The sequence below is a fragment of the Hemicordylus capensis genome, chromosome 5, assembly GCF_027244095.1.
Source record: "Hemicordylus capensis ecotype Gifberg chromosome 5, rHemCap1.1.pri, whole genome shotgun sequence".
Taxonomy (NCBI): Eukaryota; Metazoa; Chordata; class Lepidosauria; order Squamata; family Cordylidae; genus Hemicordylus; species Hemicordylus capensis.
The window spans coordinates 130,313,591-130,333,624 of record NC_069661.1 but is presented as its reverse complement, the minus strand read 5'-3'; the positions used below and the strand labels follow the sequence as shown (position 1 = coordinate 130,333,624).

General features: G+C 43.2%; 1 protein-coding gene across 1 annotated transcript; it reads left to right on the top strand.

The window, feature by feature from the left end:
- Positions 1-17,236, top strand: KLHL42 (kelch like family member 42). The gene is made up of 3 exons (XM_053251340.1): positions 1-1,095; positions 7,910-8,103; positions 16,744-17,236. The coding sequence occupies exons 1-3, from the start codon at positions 221-223 to the stop codon at positions 17,187-17,189; spliced, it is 1,515 nt and encodes a 504-aa protein (XP_053107315.1). The 5' UTR covers positions 1-220; the 3' UTR covers positions 17,190-17,236.
- The last annotated feature ends 2,798 nt before the right edge of the window (positions 17,237-20,034 follow it).

The window sequence follows — 20,034 nt, the reverse complement described above, 5'->3', positions numbered from 1 at the left end:
CCAGCCTTGCCTTTTTAGGGCTTTTTCTTGGCTCTGAGAGAAGTTGCAAAGCACAGCTGGGATCACTCTGACTCCATCCGCACACCCTCGCCTAGTCCCTGCGTGTTCCCTCCCAGCTTCCTCTTCCCTACCGGGCTGTGGGAGGGGAAAGGAAGGAGGACCGAGGAGGGGGAGGAGCGTGGCGCTTTCAGCTGCGGCTGCGGGGGAGCAGCGGTGGGTGATGTCCCGGACGCAGCAGCAAGAACAGGATGGATCTCGTGGGGGACTGGAGGAAGACAAGGAAGAGGAGGAGGAGGAGGAAGAAGTCGTGCAGATCCGGCTGGGCGACAGGTGCTTCCCGGTGTGCAAGAGGAAGCTGATCGAGCAGAGCGACTACTTCCGAGCCCTGTACCGCTCCGGGATGCAGGAGGCACAAGGGCAAGGCCCGGAAGTGCAGCAGCTGCGCGGGGGACTCAGCGCCCTGGGCTTGGAGCTGGTGTTGGACTTCATCAACACTTCCTGCCTGGCTAGGCTGGAACGAGAGGCGGAGCCCCCCCTGCTGGAGGAGCTGATCGAGGCAGCTTCTTATTTGCAGGTCACTCCCCTCCTGCGCCTGCTCCTCTCCCAGGTAAAGTTGGCAAATTGCCTAGAGCTCCACCACCTGGCTCAGATCTATGGCCTTCAGGACCTGCAGGATGCGTGTCTCGCCTTCATGGCTGGCAACTACCACCAGGTGCTTCGCAGGCCCGAGGCCCGGCCTCATCTCCTCCTGCCCAGTGCCCTACGACAGCAACTGATGGAGAGGCGCATGAAAGGTGTTGCAGCCTTGGTGGCCATTGGGAACTTTATAGGGCCCTGTTCCCTGGGCTGGCACCCCCAGGAGGACTCACCCTGCTCTATGTTGCGGTATGATGAGGTTGCCCAGAGGTGGCGGCCACTGCTGAACAACCTGCCTCCCGACCTGGTGAATGTCCAAGGTTATGGGTCAGTGGTGTTGGATAACTACTTGTTCATTGTTGGGGGCTACCGCATCACTAGCCAGGAGATATCAGCTGCCCACTGCTACAATCCATGCCTGAATGAGTGGAGTCAGATGGCTTCAATGAACCAGAAAAGGTAAAGCCTTGAAGTAGTGCTTATTGAAAGCATACGTATACTGTTTCAATAGTGCAACTGCTTTGCAGGCAATAACATGGACCGCAGAGATCACATAATGGCTGGCATCCAGACTAATGAAACGTGTGCAGTAAAGAAAGAGTGCACATAGTGTGATGTATTCTAGATTGAAGCAGTGCAGGTGCTTGTATGGGCTATTTCACTGTTCTCCCCTTCCTTCTGAAGTGCTCAGTCCCACTCAAAAATGTGTCCCTGTGATTCACACAGCCCTCGGGTACATATTTTCAGATATGTACTGAGCATTTATTCAGATATGTCCTGAGAGGGAAGGGGAAATCAGCAATAATCCTGTCCCTCCGGGGAATGCTCATGCTGTTTCAGTTTGGAACATGCTGTGCCATGCATGTTCTTTGTTAACCTGGATGCCAGCCAATATGTTTTTATCTATTAATATTTCCAGTTTGGTGTAATTGGATATATTTTCAAGATGGCAGATGGAAAAGCCAGATATTTACTTACTGGGAGGCTTAGTGAGGGTAACCGGCAATTGGAGTGGTACTTTTGCATTTGTTCCTCATGGATTCCATTTTTGTCAGCTAATACAGTAAAGCACATAAGCCCTAATTTTTTGTTAACACAAAAAACCACTGTTCATGGTTACAGCACCTAAGCAGAAGTCCCGCTCTGGCACATCGCTCACTCTGTTGATCTTGCCACTCACAGTTACAGCGGCGTTTGTGTGAAGAGGGAAGTACTGTAACCATGAAGGCAGATGCTTCTGTGATTGACAGCCTGGATCACCCCAGGTTGTTAGTCATGGAAGCGTCTGCCTTCATGAACCCTATTCAGACGTATTACCAAAAAGCTGTATGCAGTCAAAAGCAGGAGTGGAAGTACTGCTTGGCTCATCACTTTCCACCTTCTTCGTTGCTCATGGATATGGCAGTGTTTGTCTGACGAGAATGCCATATCCGTGATGGTGCTGATAATCTGTCATGGATATGGCGTTCACCTATTCAGAGGAATCTGAATTCCCATATCTGTAAGCAGAGCAAAAGAGGTGGTGAGTGACATACCAGGATGGGACTTCTGCTCCTGCTGGACTGCTGTATGCAAATACAGCTTCTTTTGTGACACCTCTGAATAGGCCTATTGTCTGTCCTTGATGTAGAAACAGCTAGTTACTGAACAGGCATTGTCCTGTTCAGTCTTAAATGGTCTGCATTTAGAACCAAAAGCACTGGATGATGACTGCCGTGCAGTATTTTCTCATTGGTTCATTTGTGGTCTTTGAAAACCTATAAGATTTGTTTCATTGGTATACTGGGCCTTTCAAATTCAGCACCCTTGAGTGCAGTGTGTTCTTAAGATTTTTCTTCTTCTAAGATGTTCATATTTACTATGCAATGATGCCTATTCTGGGCAAAAACTGGTAACAGATCCTAAGATCAAGGGGAAAGGAGTTCCAGGGAGCTGGGGCCACCACTAAGAAGGCTCTCCTGTATTCTGCCTCAGTTCTCCCCCGCATATTACTGAACAACTCCCACTAGACCCTTCAACAAAAGTGTATGTCCTCCTGCCTCAAAAAAAAAAATATTTTGTTAAAGTGAGGTGTTGCTCCTCAAGCTTTCCTTCAGTTCTGAACCCTAGCTTTGCAGACTCCAGGAAAGTAGCCAGCTCATCATTGCTTGTAATGGCTATTAGTTGAACTAGTAACTAATAGTAATAGTAACTATTAGTTACTTGAATTGGATGAAACAAGAGAGCACCGTTGCTTTCATGCCCTCCTTGTAACCTCCTACAGCATCTGTTGGAAGCTAAATGCTGGTGGACTAATTTGACCTTTGGTATGACTGAGGGGAAAAAGCAGGGCAGCAGGAACTGACATGGCACCAAAAAACAGAAAAAAGAGGGGGTGAGACCCCCCCCATTGATGCTTTATAAATAATTAGCAATAATTTATTTATAAAGCAAATTATAAATAATTTATTTATAAAGCATTTATTTATAAAGCTTTATTCACCCATGAAACTTCTTGCCTTGCCTGAGATATTTTGAGCTTGAAAAAGCTGATCAGAGGCAGTCATATAGTATAGTACCTTTCTCCGGGGATTATGTCTCACATCAACTCAAAATGCATCAGACAAGGCAAGAGCTTTCAGGAGCGAATAAAGAACTGTTCATTATTTATACCGTATCTTTGGGGGTCTCTCTCCTGCTGCCACCCATGTTTCTGGACATTTGGTATGACCCAGCATGCAGTGTTCCCTCTAACTTTTTTCATCTGTGCCCAGAGTAAGTTTTGTTCTGGGCAGCAGCATCAAGACGTGTGTGCACGTGTATTCAGAATGGGGCCTTCCTGATTTAACCTGTGCGGGAATTCAAGTTAAGTGAGTGGACATTAAAAAACGTGCAGACACCTTAGAGGGAACACTGTCAGCAAAGATCTTCTTAGGCACTTGAAAAGTTTCTCCCAATGCAGTGGGTGCCAGATTCAGTCCCTGGTATCTCCAAGTAAGTAAGTGTGCCAGATTCAGTCCCTGGTATCTCCAAGTAAGTAAGTGTGCCGTCAAGTCGATTTCTACTCCTGGTGCCCACAGAGCCCTGTGGTTTTCTTTGGTAGAATACAGGAGGGTATGAGATTATGCCCTCTCACGCAGTATGAGATTATGCCTTTCAGCACCTTCCTATATCGCTGCTGCCTGATATAGTACCAGCGGAGATTCGAACCGGCAACCTTCTGCTTGTTAGTCAAGCATTTCCCTGCTGCTGGGGAAAAGCCCTTTCTGAAATTCTGGAGAGTTGCTACTACTTTGTGTGGAGTGCAGACAGTACTGTGCTTAATGGACAAATGGTCTGACTCGGTGCAAGGCAGCTTTGTTTATGTTGTATGTAAGGTATGGGAAGCCAACCTGCACCACAGCTGCCACATGTGGCATGAACAAGTAGCAAGGGGTTGGGCACTCTTGCACAAGGCCAGACCTACTTCTGTCTCCAGTGCTGTGCTGTGCTGCACTGGGCTGCATTGCAGGTAGACTGATGGCAAAATGGTTCCTGTGGGAAGGACTTCGCAAAAGTACACTTGAGTGCACTAGCCTGGCATTATCTCAGGCTTCTGGTACACGTGCCAAAAAGACTGCCTGCCTCTGGTTTCGGAGATGTCTGTTCTGCTAGAATTCAACATTAATATACGTAACAAGTTATTAGAATGGTATAATTTTATGAGGGCCACCATGGTTTAGTGGTTAGAGTGCTGGACTAGGACCTAGGAGACCTGGGTTCAAATCCCCATTCAGCCGTGAGACTAGCTGGGTGACTCTAGGCCAGTCACTTCTTTCTCAGCCTAACCTACTTCACAGGGTTGTTGTGAGGAGAAACCTCTGGGCTGCTTGGAGGAAGAGTGGGATAGAAATGTAACAAATACAATAAACAAATAAAGAAAATGTGCAGAGACTTTTTTTATATAGACAAACATGCAAGTGCTTATCGGTTGATTATTTACCTCATATTGTTTCATGTACTTGCAGCAGCTGAAAACTCAGAAAGTATAATACTAGGAAACAAAGCAGTAAAATTGACTATCATACACGCCAAAGGCCTGGCAAAACAAAAAAGAGTTCAAGCGATTGGTGGAGTGTCTTCTCGGAGGGAACCAGGTGCTCTTGAAGGAGTTCCAGAGAATGGGTGCCCTTGGACTGCCATCTTTGGATAATGGAACTTTGCTCTGCCCCATAGGAATTTTCATCTAGACCCACAGAGAAAAATGTTTAGGCATGAACTTCTGGTGTTTGCTGTTTGCCAGTTAAGATTAAAATTTTAAAGTTGTGTCAACAGTCACTTTTGGCTGATCTGTGCCAAAATTATTTTTCATGCAATATGCTTTAACAAACCAGGCTTGCAGCTGAAAGTGTTTATTTGATAGGAAATCTCAAACAATACTGAGTCCCTAATGAATATATGCTGGAAAATAGCAATGTGGCCATGTAAAGCAGCGTTTGCAAATTGAAACGTGTTGGCTGTTGATGTGCTTCAAATGAGTAACTGGTATATGTGGGCAGGTAGGATTAAAAATAAAATTGTGGCTTTGTAATTTTCTGTGACAATTTCAAACTTGTAGTGCAAGGGCCATTTCTCTCAATTGGGAATATAATGCACACTTATGGCTGATTCGTGTATACAAATTCCTCACTTGATGACTGCGTCAAGTGGTGATTTGCATGTATGAATGAGTCATCACAAATATATATTTCTTATTACTCACACATTCCACCTTTATTTCATTATGGAACTCAAGGTGGCATTCATAACATATCTGGGTAGTCTCCTGCCTGAGCACTGATCAGATCTAGACTTCATTATAACTTCAGTAAATTTGCTTGGAATGCTTCTCCTGTATATTTCTTCTTGTGTGCTCACTAGGCTGTGCTCTAGGTGCCTCTACCAAGTAAAATTTGGCAGCAGTCTACCAGAGCAGGTCTTTCTCAGCAGTGGTGCCAATGTGGTAGAATATCTTTTGTTGGGAGGTATGCCAAGACCCCTCTCTACCTTAGACATCAGGCCAAGGCTTGGCTTTTCCACAAAGCCTTTGGGCTAACCTGACCCATCTGGTCTTAGATTTCTGCTTAAATTGATAGTGGCTTTTTATTTCAGTGGGAGTTCCTTGAGTAGATTTAGTCGGATGTCAGCCACTATGTCTTTATGCCTGCTGCACTGTGTTTTGCTATGATGATAATAATAATTATTTAATAAACTTTTTGTTAGCCGTTCCATAACAAATTGTTCCCATAATTATATTGCTTCTGGGTTTTTTTCTTTTGTTTTTAATTGCTCTTGCTTAACTGCTCTGAAATTTTAAAAATAAGGTAAAATGGAATGTAACTTTCAAAAATAATATAGAAACCTAGCCTCCACTTACCAGCAAGATCTGTTAGTAGGATTTGTCTTTATTTATAATCTTGGAATAACAGTTTACTTATATTTGGGATGACAACACCAACTAATTGACAATAAAACAGGCAGAAAAACAAAGATGTATAAATGTCCCCACATTAAATGGTAACTTCTCCCCTACCTAGCTGTCTGTGACAAGAAAACTATATCTAAGAGATTTCTCCTTTCTGAATATATGTTTTCCATCAATCTTGAATTGCTTTTCTATAACGTACATCTCTGTGTGTTTTAACACTGTTTAAGACAGGTGTACTGGTTTCAAAAGCAGAAATTGAAGTAATTGCTCTGTCTGCACATGTGTTACCTGCTCAGATGCTTTCAGCTGGAAAATATTACTGGTGGGTGGAGATGTTTGGGGTGACCTAATTGTAAATGTCAAGCTCTAGAACCATTGACTCTTTCCTAAATATCCATTCTGCTCGCTCTATCTATCTATCTGTCTATCTGCTTTATAGAGTTGCATCACTGTTGCAAGAACATAACTACAGGTGAAACTCGGAAAATTAGAATATCGTGCAAAAGTCCATTAATTTCAGTAATGCAAATTAAAAGGTGAAACTGATATATGAGACAGATGCATTACATGCAAAGCGAGATAAGTCAAGCCTTAATTTGTTATAATTGTGATGATCATGGCGTACAGCTCATGAAAACCCCTATTCCACAGTCTCAGAAAATTAGAATATTACATGGAACCAAGAAGACAAGGATTGAAGAATAGAACAATATCGGACCTCTGAAAAGTATAAGCATGCATATGTATTCAGTACTTGGTTTGGGCCCCTTTTGCAGCAATTACTGCCTCAATGCGGCGTGGCATGGATGCTATCAGCCTGTGGCACTGATGAGGTATTATGGAAGACCAGGATGCTTCATTAGCGGCCTTCAGCAGTTCTGCATTGTTTGGTCTCATGTCTCTCATCCTTCTCTTGGCAGTGCCCCATAGATTCTCTATGGGGTCAGGTCAGGCGAGTTTGCTGGCCAGTCAAGCACAATACACTGTATACTTTTCAGAGGTCCGATATTGTTCTGTTCTTCAATCCTTGTCTTCTTGGTTCCATGTAATATTCTAATTTTCTGAGATTGTGGATTTGGGGTTTTCATGAGCTGTACGCCATGATCATCACAATTATAACAAATTAAGGCTTGACTTATCTCGCTTTGCATGTAATGCGTCTGTCTCATATCAGTTTCACCTTTTAATTTGCATTACTGAAATTAATGGACTTTTGCACGATATTCTAATTTTCCGAATTTCACCTGTATGTCTAGAAATCTTTTTTTAAAAAATCACATGCACACAAAATGGGATAAATATTCAAATGCCACTTATTCATTTAGTTTTCTAACTCTGATGAGATCTAAGATTGCACACACTGACAATGTAATTTTTAAAGTCTTGAGTGGAAATGGTGGCTTTCTTCATTGATGAGAATAGATTGCTTGTATAAGTGATGTACAGCTGTGTAGGAGCTTGTGAATTCTGGATGCAGTGGCTTCTACTCTCTCCAAAATTGTGAAGCTTATCTCCGTTTGAAATTGCTGCAGGCTGAAGTCCATAGACTCTTGGTTCACTTGTTACTTTTCTCAGTTCCAGTGGGTAAAGGCAGGCAAAAGGCTTTCACCATCTGCAATCCTATATACACTTACTTAGAAGCAAGCCCCATCTAAATCAATAGGGTTTACAAGGATTGCCCTTCAAGTTTCCCAGGAGGAATAACCTTTTTCTTGTAAGAAAGCAAAGTACATGATCTGCACTGCTTGAATCTGTTGGTTAATGGCATTGATTAAGTGAGAGGAAATAACATGATGGAGATAGTCAAGCAAATGAAAATTTAACCACCACCCCCATCTTTCTTTGCAGGTCAAATTTTAAGCTTCTGGCTGTCAGTGGAAAACTCTATGCCATTGGTGGGCAATCCCTCTCCAATGTTGAGTGCTACAACCCAGAGCATGACTGGTGGAACTTCGTGGCATCTTTACCAAGCCCCCTTGCAGAATTCTCAGCATGCGAGTGCAAGGGTAAGATTTATGTCATGGGAGGCTACACAACAAGAGGTAAGCCAGGCTCTCAAAAATAATCTTGTTTTTTTACAACAAGCTTTTGGACGTGTTAAGATTCAATTGAAAAAGTAAGCACTTGTGGTTACTATCTCATAACTGTTGCAGTACAGGAGAACCTCATATGTGGATTCTATATCTGCAGTTTTGTGTATTCTTGGGTGTCTAATTGGCACCCGGTTTCATTATCTGTAGATACAAAAGGGTTAATACCCACATATCCGTGGTTCCTAGAGGGCCAGAAGTGACCGTGGAAGCCATTTTGTCAGTGGGAGCTATTTTGTGGCTCATTTCCACCCCCCCCCCATTTTTATTTTTAAAATCCATGATTTTGGGGGGTATTGCTGGATGTCAGGAGACCTGTGAAGCATGGTAGGGCACTTTATTTGGCCCATTTTGGTATGTTTTGGGTATTTTGGGGTGGGCCTTTTTTGAGTCTGAGAACCTAACCCCTGCATTCCCAAATATGTGGGTATGGAACCCCTGCGAATAATGAGGTCCACCTGTATTAACATACTTCAAAGCATCCCCATTTCAACTGTGCACACAATGAATGGTGGAAAAACCCACTTTTAACTACCTTGCTTGAGAATTTGACATACCATCTATAAGGAAATTATGTTATAACTAATTCATGTTAAGGCAATATATACATGGTAGGGTGTTACCCGGTTAAAAATCTGTTGATCTAAGGTACCAAGGTTTCTAACTTTATTTTTAGCACCTTAATTTATGAAGTTAGTGTAGAAAACACACCCACTCTCTTACAGAACCTCAAGACTGTCCAGCTTACAACCCCAGTGTCATTTCTTTGTGAAAGGCAGGCAGATTTCAAATGGTACCAAAAAATTTGTCAGTTTATTCAGAAGACTTCATGCAGAGTAATAGAAGATGTAAATATTGACCATTTCTTGCAGACACATACATTCCACAATATGGCAACATCACCCAAGTCAGCTTTAAGGTTGCATGTTAAAAGAACACACATCATCTTGCAGGAAGCAAAATGATTGATTAACGTACAGATTATTGTTCCAGCTGGCAGATCACACCCCGACCTGAGAGCGACTTGTGCTGTCTTTGGGCAGGGGGAAATGGAAGTGTGGTCATCAGAGCATAGACAAGGAAAGTTCAGTAGGGACACCACAGATGACAGATTGTACCTCCTTTGTGTTTGATCACTTTAGAAGGAAGTGAGAAAATACAGAAAAACAATTACAAGTAGGTCCTATGCTGTAGCAACTTTGAATTGAAGGTAGGTCCCTGGGTCTGAAACAGTTGAAGACTGCTGGCATAGACTAAGCATGCTCTGTCAATGGATAGATGCCATAAAATTAATCTAACTCATTTAATCTAATTCAGACATCACCTAGCAGACTTTTTCTTACAAAGTTCAGCAAACAATTTGTCAAATAAGAAGCACCTCTGATGTCCTTGAGCAGTAAGCCTGAACAACTGTTTCTGCTGACCAGCATTGTGATATGTTAATTTTAAGAGGTAGTAGAAAAACCACTGCTCTTTACAGTTCTAACTGAATAATCCTGTTCTGTATTTCTTTAAATACAATTGATATATTAGGTATACTAAATCAATACATATGCTTTTTGAATTCATTGCATGAATTAAGGAAACCTTTTGGTTTCTGTAAGAATAGGTAGAACCATCTCTCTTTTTGGAGAATGGTAAAGGTAAAGTTGTGCTGTCAAATCGGTGTCGACTCCTGGTGACCACAGAGCCATGTGGTTTTCTTTGGTAGAATACAGGAGGGGTTTACCTTTGCCATCTCCCACACAGTATGAGATTATGCCTTTCAGCATCATCCTTTATCACTGCTGCCCGATATAGGTGTTTCCCATAGTCTGGGAAACATACCAGCAGGGATTTGAATCGGCAATCTCAGCTAAAATAAACTTTGATTACTCTGGCAATAGGTCTTGTGTGCTTCAGAAAAAAACCTCCAAATCTAGCATCCTGTAAGCATTTTCTGACAAGCTAAAACTTCTGGCTTTCATTCAAACAGAAGTCAGGAGCTCACAAACCTTGGATCTGAAATTAAATATGAATGCATGACAGATACAGAAGTGCAGAGCAATATTTCTACAGTTAACAGTATGTAGTTTTACTCAGCATGTCAATTGTATTTTCAGCTCTGGTGTCTGTTTCTCATCAAGGGTGAGGGCATGGCACTTTAAAAACACTGTGGCACGAGAGAGCTCCAATGAACCTGCCAGAGTTTTCCCTTCAGTGCTGCATTCTGCTACTTGGTCTGAGACAGCCTTGCATCCTGGTCTAACTAGGATAGAGCAGCACCAGAGCAACCTTATACTGACAGAAAAGTGTGTATACACAGAGTCCATCTCAGTCAGTCAGTCAAATCTTTATTGCAGTCATTGACCAGTATGCATACAGTTAAAAAAAACACACCCACAGTAAATACAACAGCCTGAGAAATTTAACATTTCCCCCCCAAAGAACTTCCCCTTTAGGGGAGAGCTACAATTGCCTGGTGTGATTTAGAAGCTAAAATACAAAATTTGGCTGCATTATAAGAAATATGAATATCTTTATCTGCTTTTTGAAAAAATGTAAAATTTGTCAGGGCAACCTAGAAAGTCCTAGTTTATGGCACAAGTCATAATAAAAACTACAATACAGTAGAACATGGCCAGCTGATTCAATCTGGGAACAGGGATATTTTTTAATCTGCCTTCTAATAGGGCTAATGGGAGGGCATTGAAATGGGCCCTAGAGAAGGCCCACTGATATCTGGCCACAGTCAGTGTACCCAAATATGGTGCCGACTGAAAGTTGAGCATCTGCCTAAGGGCCCTGTAGGCTCTAGGCACCTTACTTAAATCACTTTGGTGTTCAGTGTCCAAAATTCATTGTTTAATGGTTTCCTTGGCCCTCTCAAAACCCAGGGATATCAAAAGATCCAATGAAAAGCTACATAGAGATGATTTTCTGGTGACAATCTTCACCCGTTTTGAGTGAAAATTAATAGTAGTATTAAAGGAGCCAGTCCTGGGGGGTGTGTGAAAGAAAGAAAAAATTCAGCTTTAGCCAATAAATGATCGTGGCCATACGGATTTTGGCTTCAACCCTAATCATTCAAGCTTCCAATCTCAGTGTCACATTGGAGACACATCTTGGAGTAAGGAAAAGTGCTCTTAAAAAGTCAGATTGAACTCTTCCAAGGAGCTCAGAATTAGGATAAGGGCCTAACTGGGCTCTGTAAAGTAACTGTGCTACCAGCTTAGCTGCAAATAACTTAGTAGCCACTGGGAGAAAACTTCCTCCTTTTGCATGATGAAATCTTAGAATGGCTGTAGCTCTTCTTTGGGCCGAAGAGACGACATGATCATTCTGAACGACTGCCTTCTCCGAAGCCTGGAAACCATGCCAAAGTATTTAAAACTATTAACTTGCTTAACAGCATGGCCGTTTTATACTCCACTTAAATGTCTGGTCTGTTGGCAAAGACCATGACTTTCATTTTTGGTAAGTGATTACCAGATCAATTCTTCAGTGCAGTGTTGGGCCAGGGCCTTAAGAGCTCTCTTAAGACTGATCTGCATTGGCGATGGAATTGCAGCAGCATCCACTTGCAGTAGAATGGGCAAGCATTTATTTGCCAACTTGGGGGCATGAAGATCTGAATCCTTCAGCCATTTAGGGAGTTAATATAAATGTTAAACGTGTGTGTGTGTTTGTGTGTGCGGGTGGGGTGGGGCGGCTAGTATATTCCCTTGTTTAACACCCTTATAAGTGGGGATGGGATTGAAGAGTTGGCCCATATGGTTGCACCTCACTAACTGGTGATTTCATAGAGTTTGTATATAAGGCGCTTGTTGTTTGAAGAGTTCTTAAGCTCATCCCATAAGGTGGCACTGGAAATTTAATCAAATGCTGCCCAAAGTCAACAAAGGTCACGAAAAGTGACCCATTAGACCTGCCAGCATATTTCTCTGCCAAATGCTGCAGAACAATGTAACGGCCCATCGCTCATCTGCCTGTTATTAATCTTGCTTGTTCCTCCTCTAAAATATTCTCTTGTTCAGGGGTGTAGCTGTAATTGAGCGGATGGGTTCAAAGAACCTGGGCCCCCCAGCTCCACTCTTCCCTGTTTTATTCATTTATTTATCTCACTCTGAGGGCTGCTGGGGAGAGGGGTGAACACGGGCCTCCTCTCCCCTAGTTACACCCCTGCTCTTGGTCCATCCAGTCCAGGCCTGCTCAACTTAGCCCCCCCCCAGATGTTTTTGGACTACAACTCCCACAATCCCCAGCCACAGTGGTCAATAGCCAGGGATTATGGGAGTTGTAGGCCAACATCTGCAGGAGGGCCGAAGTTGAGCAGCCCTGATCCAGTCACATCTCAAGATCACAGAGAAAGGTCTCCACGCTGCATGGGACGAAGCCTTAAAACGCTTACCTCCCTGCAGATGATCCTGGTCATCTTGCTGGGTGAGCGAATTGCTCGCCAAGACATTCACTGGCTGCTACCAGCAGCAGGGAGGTTTGGAGGCCGGGAGGACCGCAGAACTCCCATAATGCACCCTGTGAGTGTGCAGTGCATTATGGGGAGCCTCCCAATGCTGGCCGGGAGCCCCGCAGTCTCCCAGCTTGGCTGCAAGCAGCTGGGGCTGGCGAACAGTCAGCAAAATGGGATCAAGAGAGCAGTCGCTCAATCCCTTTTAACTCTCTGGCTTGGTGGGTTTGCCACTGAGACGCTGTTACACATGGGCAAGACCGGGCTTGGCTTTGTTGGCCCATTTTTGCCTGTGCATGAGAACAGCCTCATTTCCAACAGAAGTGTCTGGCATACAACTTGCTAATTATTTTCAGCAGGCGTATAGGTCTGTCTATCTATCTGTCTATCTATCTATCTGTCTATCTATCTATCTATCTATCTACCACCCAATATTGAAATCCCTACGTGGTGTACAGAATTAAAATATAATATAAAACATTTAAAATGCATAAAAAGATACAAACACATTAAAAAATTTTTTTAAATGTTATCAGTTGAAGGCCTGGGAAAATAGGTACGTTTTCAGGGTCTTCCTAAAAACAAAACAGGGAAGGAGATGCTCTTATTTCAGCAGGGAGTGAGTTCCAAAGCCCTGGGGCTGCCACAGAGAAGGCCCAGTCCTGAGTTGCCGGCAAACAAGTTGGTGGCAACCATAACCGGACCTCTCCAGATGATCTTAATAGGTTGTCAGGGTTCACAACAGAAAGACACTCTCTTAAGTGCCTTGGACCTAAGCCGTTAAAGGCTTTATAGGTAATAACCAGTACTTTGTATTTCGTTTGGAAACCTATCGGCAGCCAGTGCAGTTCTTTTAGAATCAGTGTTATGTGGTCCCTTCATGTTGTCCCAGAGACCAATCTGGCTGCCGCATTCTGAACCAATTGCAGTTTCTGAACTACGTACAAAGTTATAATTGGCAGGATCATCTGTTGCCTTTTTTGAAAATGGGAAATCTATCACCTTAATATTACTTGTGCAATGAATAGTTTCCAAAGAGCTTAGTACTGGGTCTCAAGCTTGCCTTAGTAGCTGTGCCTTCTGCTCTAGAAGTCTTCCTGAACCCAAATGTGTAGAGGCTAGTTGTGATTCTTCAGCAGTGAAGGGAATGAATGGTGCATCATCTTCTTTGATGTTTATTTTGTGTATTCCTTCAAAATACATCCCCAGGCTCAGATTAAGGCTGATTGCTGCCGTCATTGGGAGCTCACACATAAATAAAAACCTTCCTACATTATGACTAATGCAAGACTAATTTGTCAGAGTCTTTCCTTTAAAATTAGTGTTTGGTGTGTCCTGCAGGGAAAATGAGTGAGGCTAGGAAGGTGCTTCTGTTGTCCTCAAAGAATGAAGAGGACCCAGTTTATCTGCTTCAGTCATAAGTGCTGGAATACATGCAGAAATGCCTTGATCTGTTTATCTTGAGCTCTGATTAGATATTAAGTTGTATCCTGCAAATAGGTACTGGTACACATGAACACTTTTATTCTAATTTTAAAGTGGAACATAGGAAGCTGCCTTAGACCAAGTCAGACCATTGGTCCCTCTAGCTCAGCATTGACTATACAGACTAGCAGCAGCTTTTCCAAGGTTACAGGCGGGAGTCTCTCTCAGCCCTATCTTGGAGATGCCAGGGAGGGAATCTGGGACCTTTTGCATGCATGCAGATGCTCTTCCCAGAGGGGATATATCTTACAGTACTCTCATGTCAACTCCCATTCAAATGCAAACCAGGGCAGGCATTGCTTAGCAAAGGGGGCAATTTATGCTTGCTACAACAAGACCAGCTCTTCTCCCATATGTGAACCTGGTGCCTCATCAGAAGCCAGAGGAGGAGTTCTTCCCTGCCATACTGCTCAGGCACCTGCTCTTATACCCCTCTGAGAATAATGGCAGCAATGATCATGTCCAATAGGCTACCTTTCATCCCCAGTACCAGCTCAACATAACAGAGCACAGAAGCATCCTGCCACACTGATCCTCATGAGGGAGTCTGCCCCTGCCAAATACGACAGGAGAATTGACATGTGGGAACATTTTGAACATCACCACAGAAGGAAAGACTCCATGGTATGCAACTTTGTAGATGGAAGGTGTGGCTGGGGAAGGGTGAAGAAAAGAGCACCGAAGTGGGCACAAAATCAGTGCACGGGCACATGGTGTTCCACTTTGAGTCAAACCCAAAGAGGAAAGCAGCTGCTGCCAATACATCCCTTTACCTCCTGTGCAGAGCGGTCCTCTCCTGGCACCACTGACTCTGCAGGAGTCTATTGCAAAGAGGCAGGCCCAGGCAGCGTGCACCCGTGCCCAGTGGATTAAAACCAGTGGCTGAGTTCCTTGTGCAGTGGGTGCTGCCCTTTTCCCTAGTGGAAGAAGCTGCATTCTAGGACTTCATGCAGTGGCTTGTACTACAGTGGCACATTCCAGAGAGGACCTACTTCACCTGCTCCGCAGTACAAGGTTTGGCAGGCTGCATCGGAGGCACTCCTCAGTCCTCAAAGGGAATGTTAAGGAGTGCATTAGTAGAGTTTTGCATCTGACATCTGGACAAGCTGCATGATCAAGGAATATATGCCAGGCACTGGTTGCAGCATGACCAGGCTATGGGCTGGCTCGTGCAGCACCAAGCTGCACTTGATTGGCCATGTCTGTTTTTGGTCACTTCTGCATTGCTGCAAATATTTATGCAAAAATGTAAATCTGTGCTGGATGACTGGCTTCCCCCGCCCCCAGCATTAGAGCTGGCAGGATGACCATGGCATTGTATGTTAACATTGTACATGTGAATACTCTGATGGACAGCGGGCAAATATGCATCCCCAGCACGGCCCATTGTCTTAATTTGGAGGTAATCAACATCCTTGCTAATTGTGGTTCTGAGATGGTTGGTACGCTTAAGCTGTGCAGGTCCTATGTTGACACTTTCACCACTTGGTCACTACCGTGGCCCAAATGAGACTGCTCGAACAGCACTGTCATGTACTGCAACACTGTGGGCTAAAAGTGTGCAAGGTTTTTTTCATTTAATTATTCCATCCATTTTCATTAATAAAAGCTTTATTCATTCATTTTGGCTATTACTTCATTATTTCCATTCATTTTTGTTTACCATTGCTTCCATTCCTTTCAATGGCTGCTATTCTGCTGGAAGCCCTGTATTTTCCATCCAGTTGACACAACATCTTCTACTGTCCCTCCAAGGAACCAGACTTGCCAAATGTCAGACAGATGGGGGGAGGGGGGAAGAGCCCCCTATTTTACAGGCAATTAAAAAAGGCTCCATGTCTGTGTGCCTATATAAGCTAATGGTAAAGAGAACGGAAAGCTTATGGGTATGGCAGATAGGCGGGCAGAACTGGCACCAGGCTCGAGTAGCAGACACTTGCATGGCAAAGGGTTAGGATTAGCATGAGGCCAAATAAAGCATTTGAGTACATCGGAGTTTGTAGGAGCAATAGAGACACAGAAAGAGGCCAGGTTGACCAAACTGGGCACCAGGTTTCAGGACTAGGGCACTGCAGAGGAATGTATTGAATAATTGAGATCAAATGCCCGATCTTGGGATGCATTGTCATAGATTTTGAGAGAGATACTGAAGTTTGTTTCAGTCCTGTCTTTTCCCCCTTGTGTTTTGTCATGTCTGTGTGTCTGTCCCACTACTTGTATGGGTTCTGTGTGCTTTATTTACCCAGTAGTGTTTCTTTCTTTAAAGCTTGTTTTGGCAGCTGGGTTATGGTACTTCTGAGACTTCAGAAGTGTTAGATTTGGGATTCTAGAGGTCTAGGTTGAGTAGGGAACAGATCCTGGTTGCTCTCCTGTCCCTATTTTTGGTACGGACTGTTTGTACAGTGTGAATGGGAGTGTTGTGATAGACAACATAAAAGGTTGATAATTTGTTTCCTATGTTAAAAAAAACCCTCACCATCCAGTATAGTTCCCCTGCAGAGAACAGAGGTGAGCTTCCCCTATATTCTTCAAAAGAAAGGAGTATATTGCCTTCACATCACTGCTTCTAACCAAGAACTGTACTAGAAGTGAGTATTCTAGTGTCTACTATAAAAGGAAGTTGAATTTTGTTTTCTGCATTAAAGATTTCTCTCTTTCAGACCGAAACTTGAACATCTTGCAGTACTGTCCCACCTCTGATATCTGGACTAACTTTGAATTGTGTGACATCCACATTCGCAAGCAGCAGATGCTATCTGTCGAAGAAACCATTTATATTGTTGGAGGTTGCATCCATGATCTGGGATCAAACAAAAAATCTGGCCAGAATGAGGACATGTTGACAGTACAGTCTTACAATACTGCCACCAGAGAATGGCTCTACCTCAAAGAAAACACGTCAAAATCGGGTCTTAATTTGACTTGTACTCTCCACAACGATGGGATCTATATACTGACCAGGGATGTCACACTGTCTACAAGCTTGGAACACCGGGTTTTTCTGAAGTACAACATCTTTTCAGATAGTTGGGAATCCGTTAGGCACTTCCCAACCTTCGGACAAAACATGTTAGTTTGTTCTATGTATATGCCACAACTGACCTGAGTGTAAACAGAGCTGTTTAATTTTTTCCATAAACATCATTAAATTTTTGTTTCATCTAGTCATCTCTTTTCAAGATGGGTCACAGATTGCTTATGCCTTTGCTACTATAATTCTTATTTTATTTTGTGCAATCAGTGTACATAGTGCTTTGCAGACAAACCTAAACAAGAAAAAGGAGCTTACCACTGTAGTTATGATGGTGGCAGAGGAGAAGTGGGGGGCAAGGCAAGAGGTGAATATGTACAGATGCATTGAATGTACTTAAGCTTTGCTCCAGTTGAGGATGAGCACTGAGGGCTTTGTAGGAGTTTGAAGGAAGTAGGAGATGTGGCCCCATGAACAGAAGGAGTTCCAGGCATGGGGGGCAGCAAGGGCCAATATTTTTTTAATATGTCAGGGAATTTCAGGATGGCTGCTGGTGGTAACGTTTTATAGCAACACATGTCACTGGCAGGGATGTAATGGAAAAAGGGCAGTAAGGAAAAGCAGAGGGGGAGCATATATATGCTTATCTCAAAGTATGAAAATAAATAAGAAGAAAAGAGTATTTGGGGTGGGGTGAGGAGGACCAAATACAACAATGTATTTGGGGTGGGGTGAGGACCTCAGTCCACCATCCGTAATATATGAAACTTAAATATGGCAAACCAACAGCCCAGAATAGGCTTCACTGAGTCCGTTCACACATTCAACTGTCAATCATCAAGTGTACTGCAAGTAAGTAACACACATAAATGTGTGAATCAGCCCCTGGAGTGAATCTAGAAATTTCTTGAATGGACAGAATGACATTTAAAATAGCCATTGTAGTTCTAGGAGCATGTTTGTTTCAGTGCCTATCTGCCCTTGAGCAACCTCATGATTTATTTATTACATTTTTATACCGTCACACACCGTTGTCTCATGGCAGTTAACAAAACAAACAATAAAACCAACATGGAGATATTTGAGAAGCAGCCTGACAGCTTTCAAAGCAGCCCCATTCTGGGCTGCTGATTTGCCATATTTAAGTTTCATGATTTGCCATATTTGAGTTTCTTCCCCACCCCACCCTACCCCAAATATATTGTTGCTCAATTTTTTTTCTTCAGTTGCATACTTTGAGACATTATTATAAGCTTATAGATACACATTGTGTTTGAGGTACCATAAATGTTCTGTTTGTGACATATCTGTAATGCCTTATTCACACATGCAGGTCACTTGATATTGCAGCCATCAAGGGATAAGTGCCATCTAGGTCAGCGATTCCTATATTTGCTAAACTATTTAGCCATGTAACTGGGGAAAAGAGACAATTGATAGAGACCTCATCAGTCTTTCCATCCAGTCAATATCTTGTCTTGCATTTCACCTGCATTCCTTTTGGGACAAATTCACTGAAATTCTGGTTAGCTTTGTTTTGATAAATTGTACAAAAGTTTGGTTTTTTTTTATCATTAAGAGAATAAGAGCCAGGGCTGGGAGAAGCCAGAATGCTTGCTTGCATTATTCCTGGTGGGTGCAGTTACAGAACTAACTAGCTTTTCTCGCATATCACAATCCAGTCTACAGTGTCCCCTGGCACAGAGCCGGTATGTTGTGATGTTTGTAGGAAAAATAGTTCCAGAGGACTTTGACTAGGAAGCCTGAGCAGCACAGCAGTGGGAGTGAGAAAGGCGGAGTAACCAGAAAATCTGATGGGCTTTGGCACATGGAATAAAACATCTGCATCTCAGGTTCTCTTATGTTGGCATCCTATATTAGTTCTGTGTTATTAGTGGGCCCTGTCTGACATCTGTTGGTAAGGATTGCAGGGCTGATGTATTAGACCTCTTTGCAGTATTTTGGTGCTGTTTGGAGTTGGCTTGGTGAAACACTAGAATTGAAATTGCACATCATCAATATAGTGCATATTGGAGATAGTGGTAGACCTGGCACAGCTAAGTTAAAAAACACGTTTGCCAACAAAGCTTTCTGGAAAGTCCTGGGCAAGTCGCCCTGTTTCCGTTTGATTTACATCATAGGCTTGATGTGAAGATAAAATGAAATAAAATGTTGTGTGCTGCCCTGAACTTCTTAGAAGTATCAGCTATGTGATAAATATGTATACAAATGCCTGCCCACTTTTGCCCAAACCCTGAAATTCCTCATGGCCTAGGGTTGGTAAAAACCTATCTTGATTGTTTTCAGCTTCTGGGCTGCTTTCCTATTGCCTTAAATTTCCTTGGATTCCTTAAGAATTGGGGCCCTTCTGCTTTCTCTCTTTCTGAGCTGCAAAAGCGATAAAGATTGGAAAGGGTGGCTGTTCATAAAAACATACTGGAAAGGGCAAATACATAAACATAAGAATGTAAAAAGACTCTTGCTAGGTCAGAGGCCTACCTAGTCCAGCATCCTGTTTCCCACAGTGGCCCACCATATGCCTTGGGAAGCCACACAGTCAGGAGATGAAGGCATGCCCCCTCTCCTGCCATTGCTCCTCTTCAACTGGCATTCAAAAGCATCCAGCCTCTGAATCTGGAGGTAACCTATGGCCATCCAGACTAGTAGCCATGGATAGACTCATTCTCCATGAATTTGTCTGCCCTTGTTAAAGTCATCCAAGCTGGTAGCCATCACCACATCCCTTGGCAGAGAATTCCATAGTCTAATGTTATGCTCTATGAAAAAGTACTTCTTTCGGTCATAAATTTCCCATCAGTTTCATGGGATGACCCTTGGTTCTAGCATTTTGAGAGCGGGAGAGAAACTTGTCTTTATCCATTCTCTCCAGACCATGCATAATTTCATAAACCTCTATCATGTCTCCCCTTAGTCACCTTCTTTCTAAACTAAAAAGCCCCAGATATTGTAGCCATACCGA

Bases quoted from the DNA above. Each gene is read 5' to 3' on its own strand.
- KLHL42 (XM_053251340.1), top strand. From the start codon at position 221: ATGTCCCGGACGCAGCAGCAAGAACAGGATGGATCTCGTGGGGGACTG. The intron at 1,096-7,909 runs GTAAAGCCTTGA...CTTTCTTTGCAG, and splicing joins GCTTCAATGAACCAGAAAAG to GTCAAATTTTAAGCTTCTGG. The intron at 8,104-16,743 runs GTAAGCCAGGCT...TCTCTCTTTCAG, and splicing joins GGGAGGCTACACAACAAGAG to ACCGAAACTTGAACATCTTG.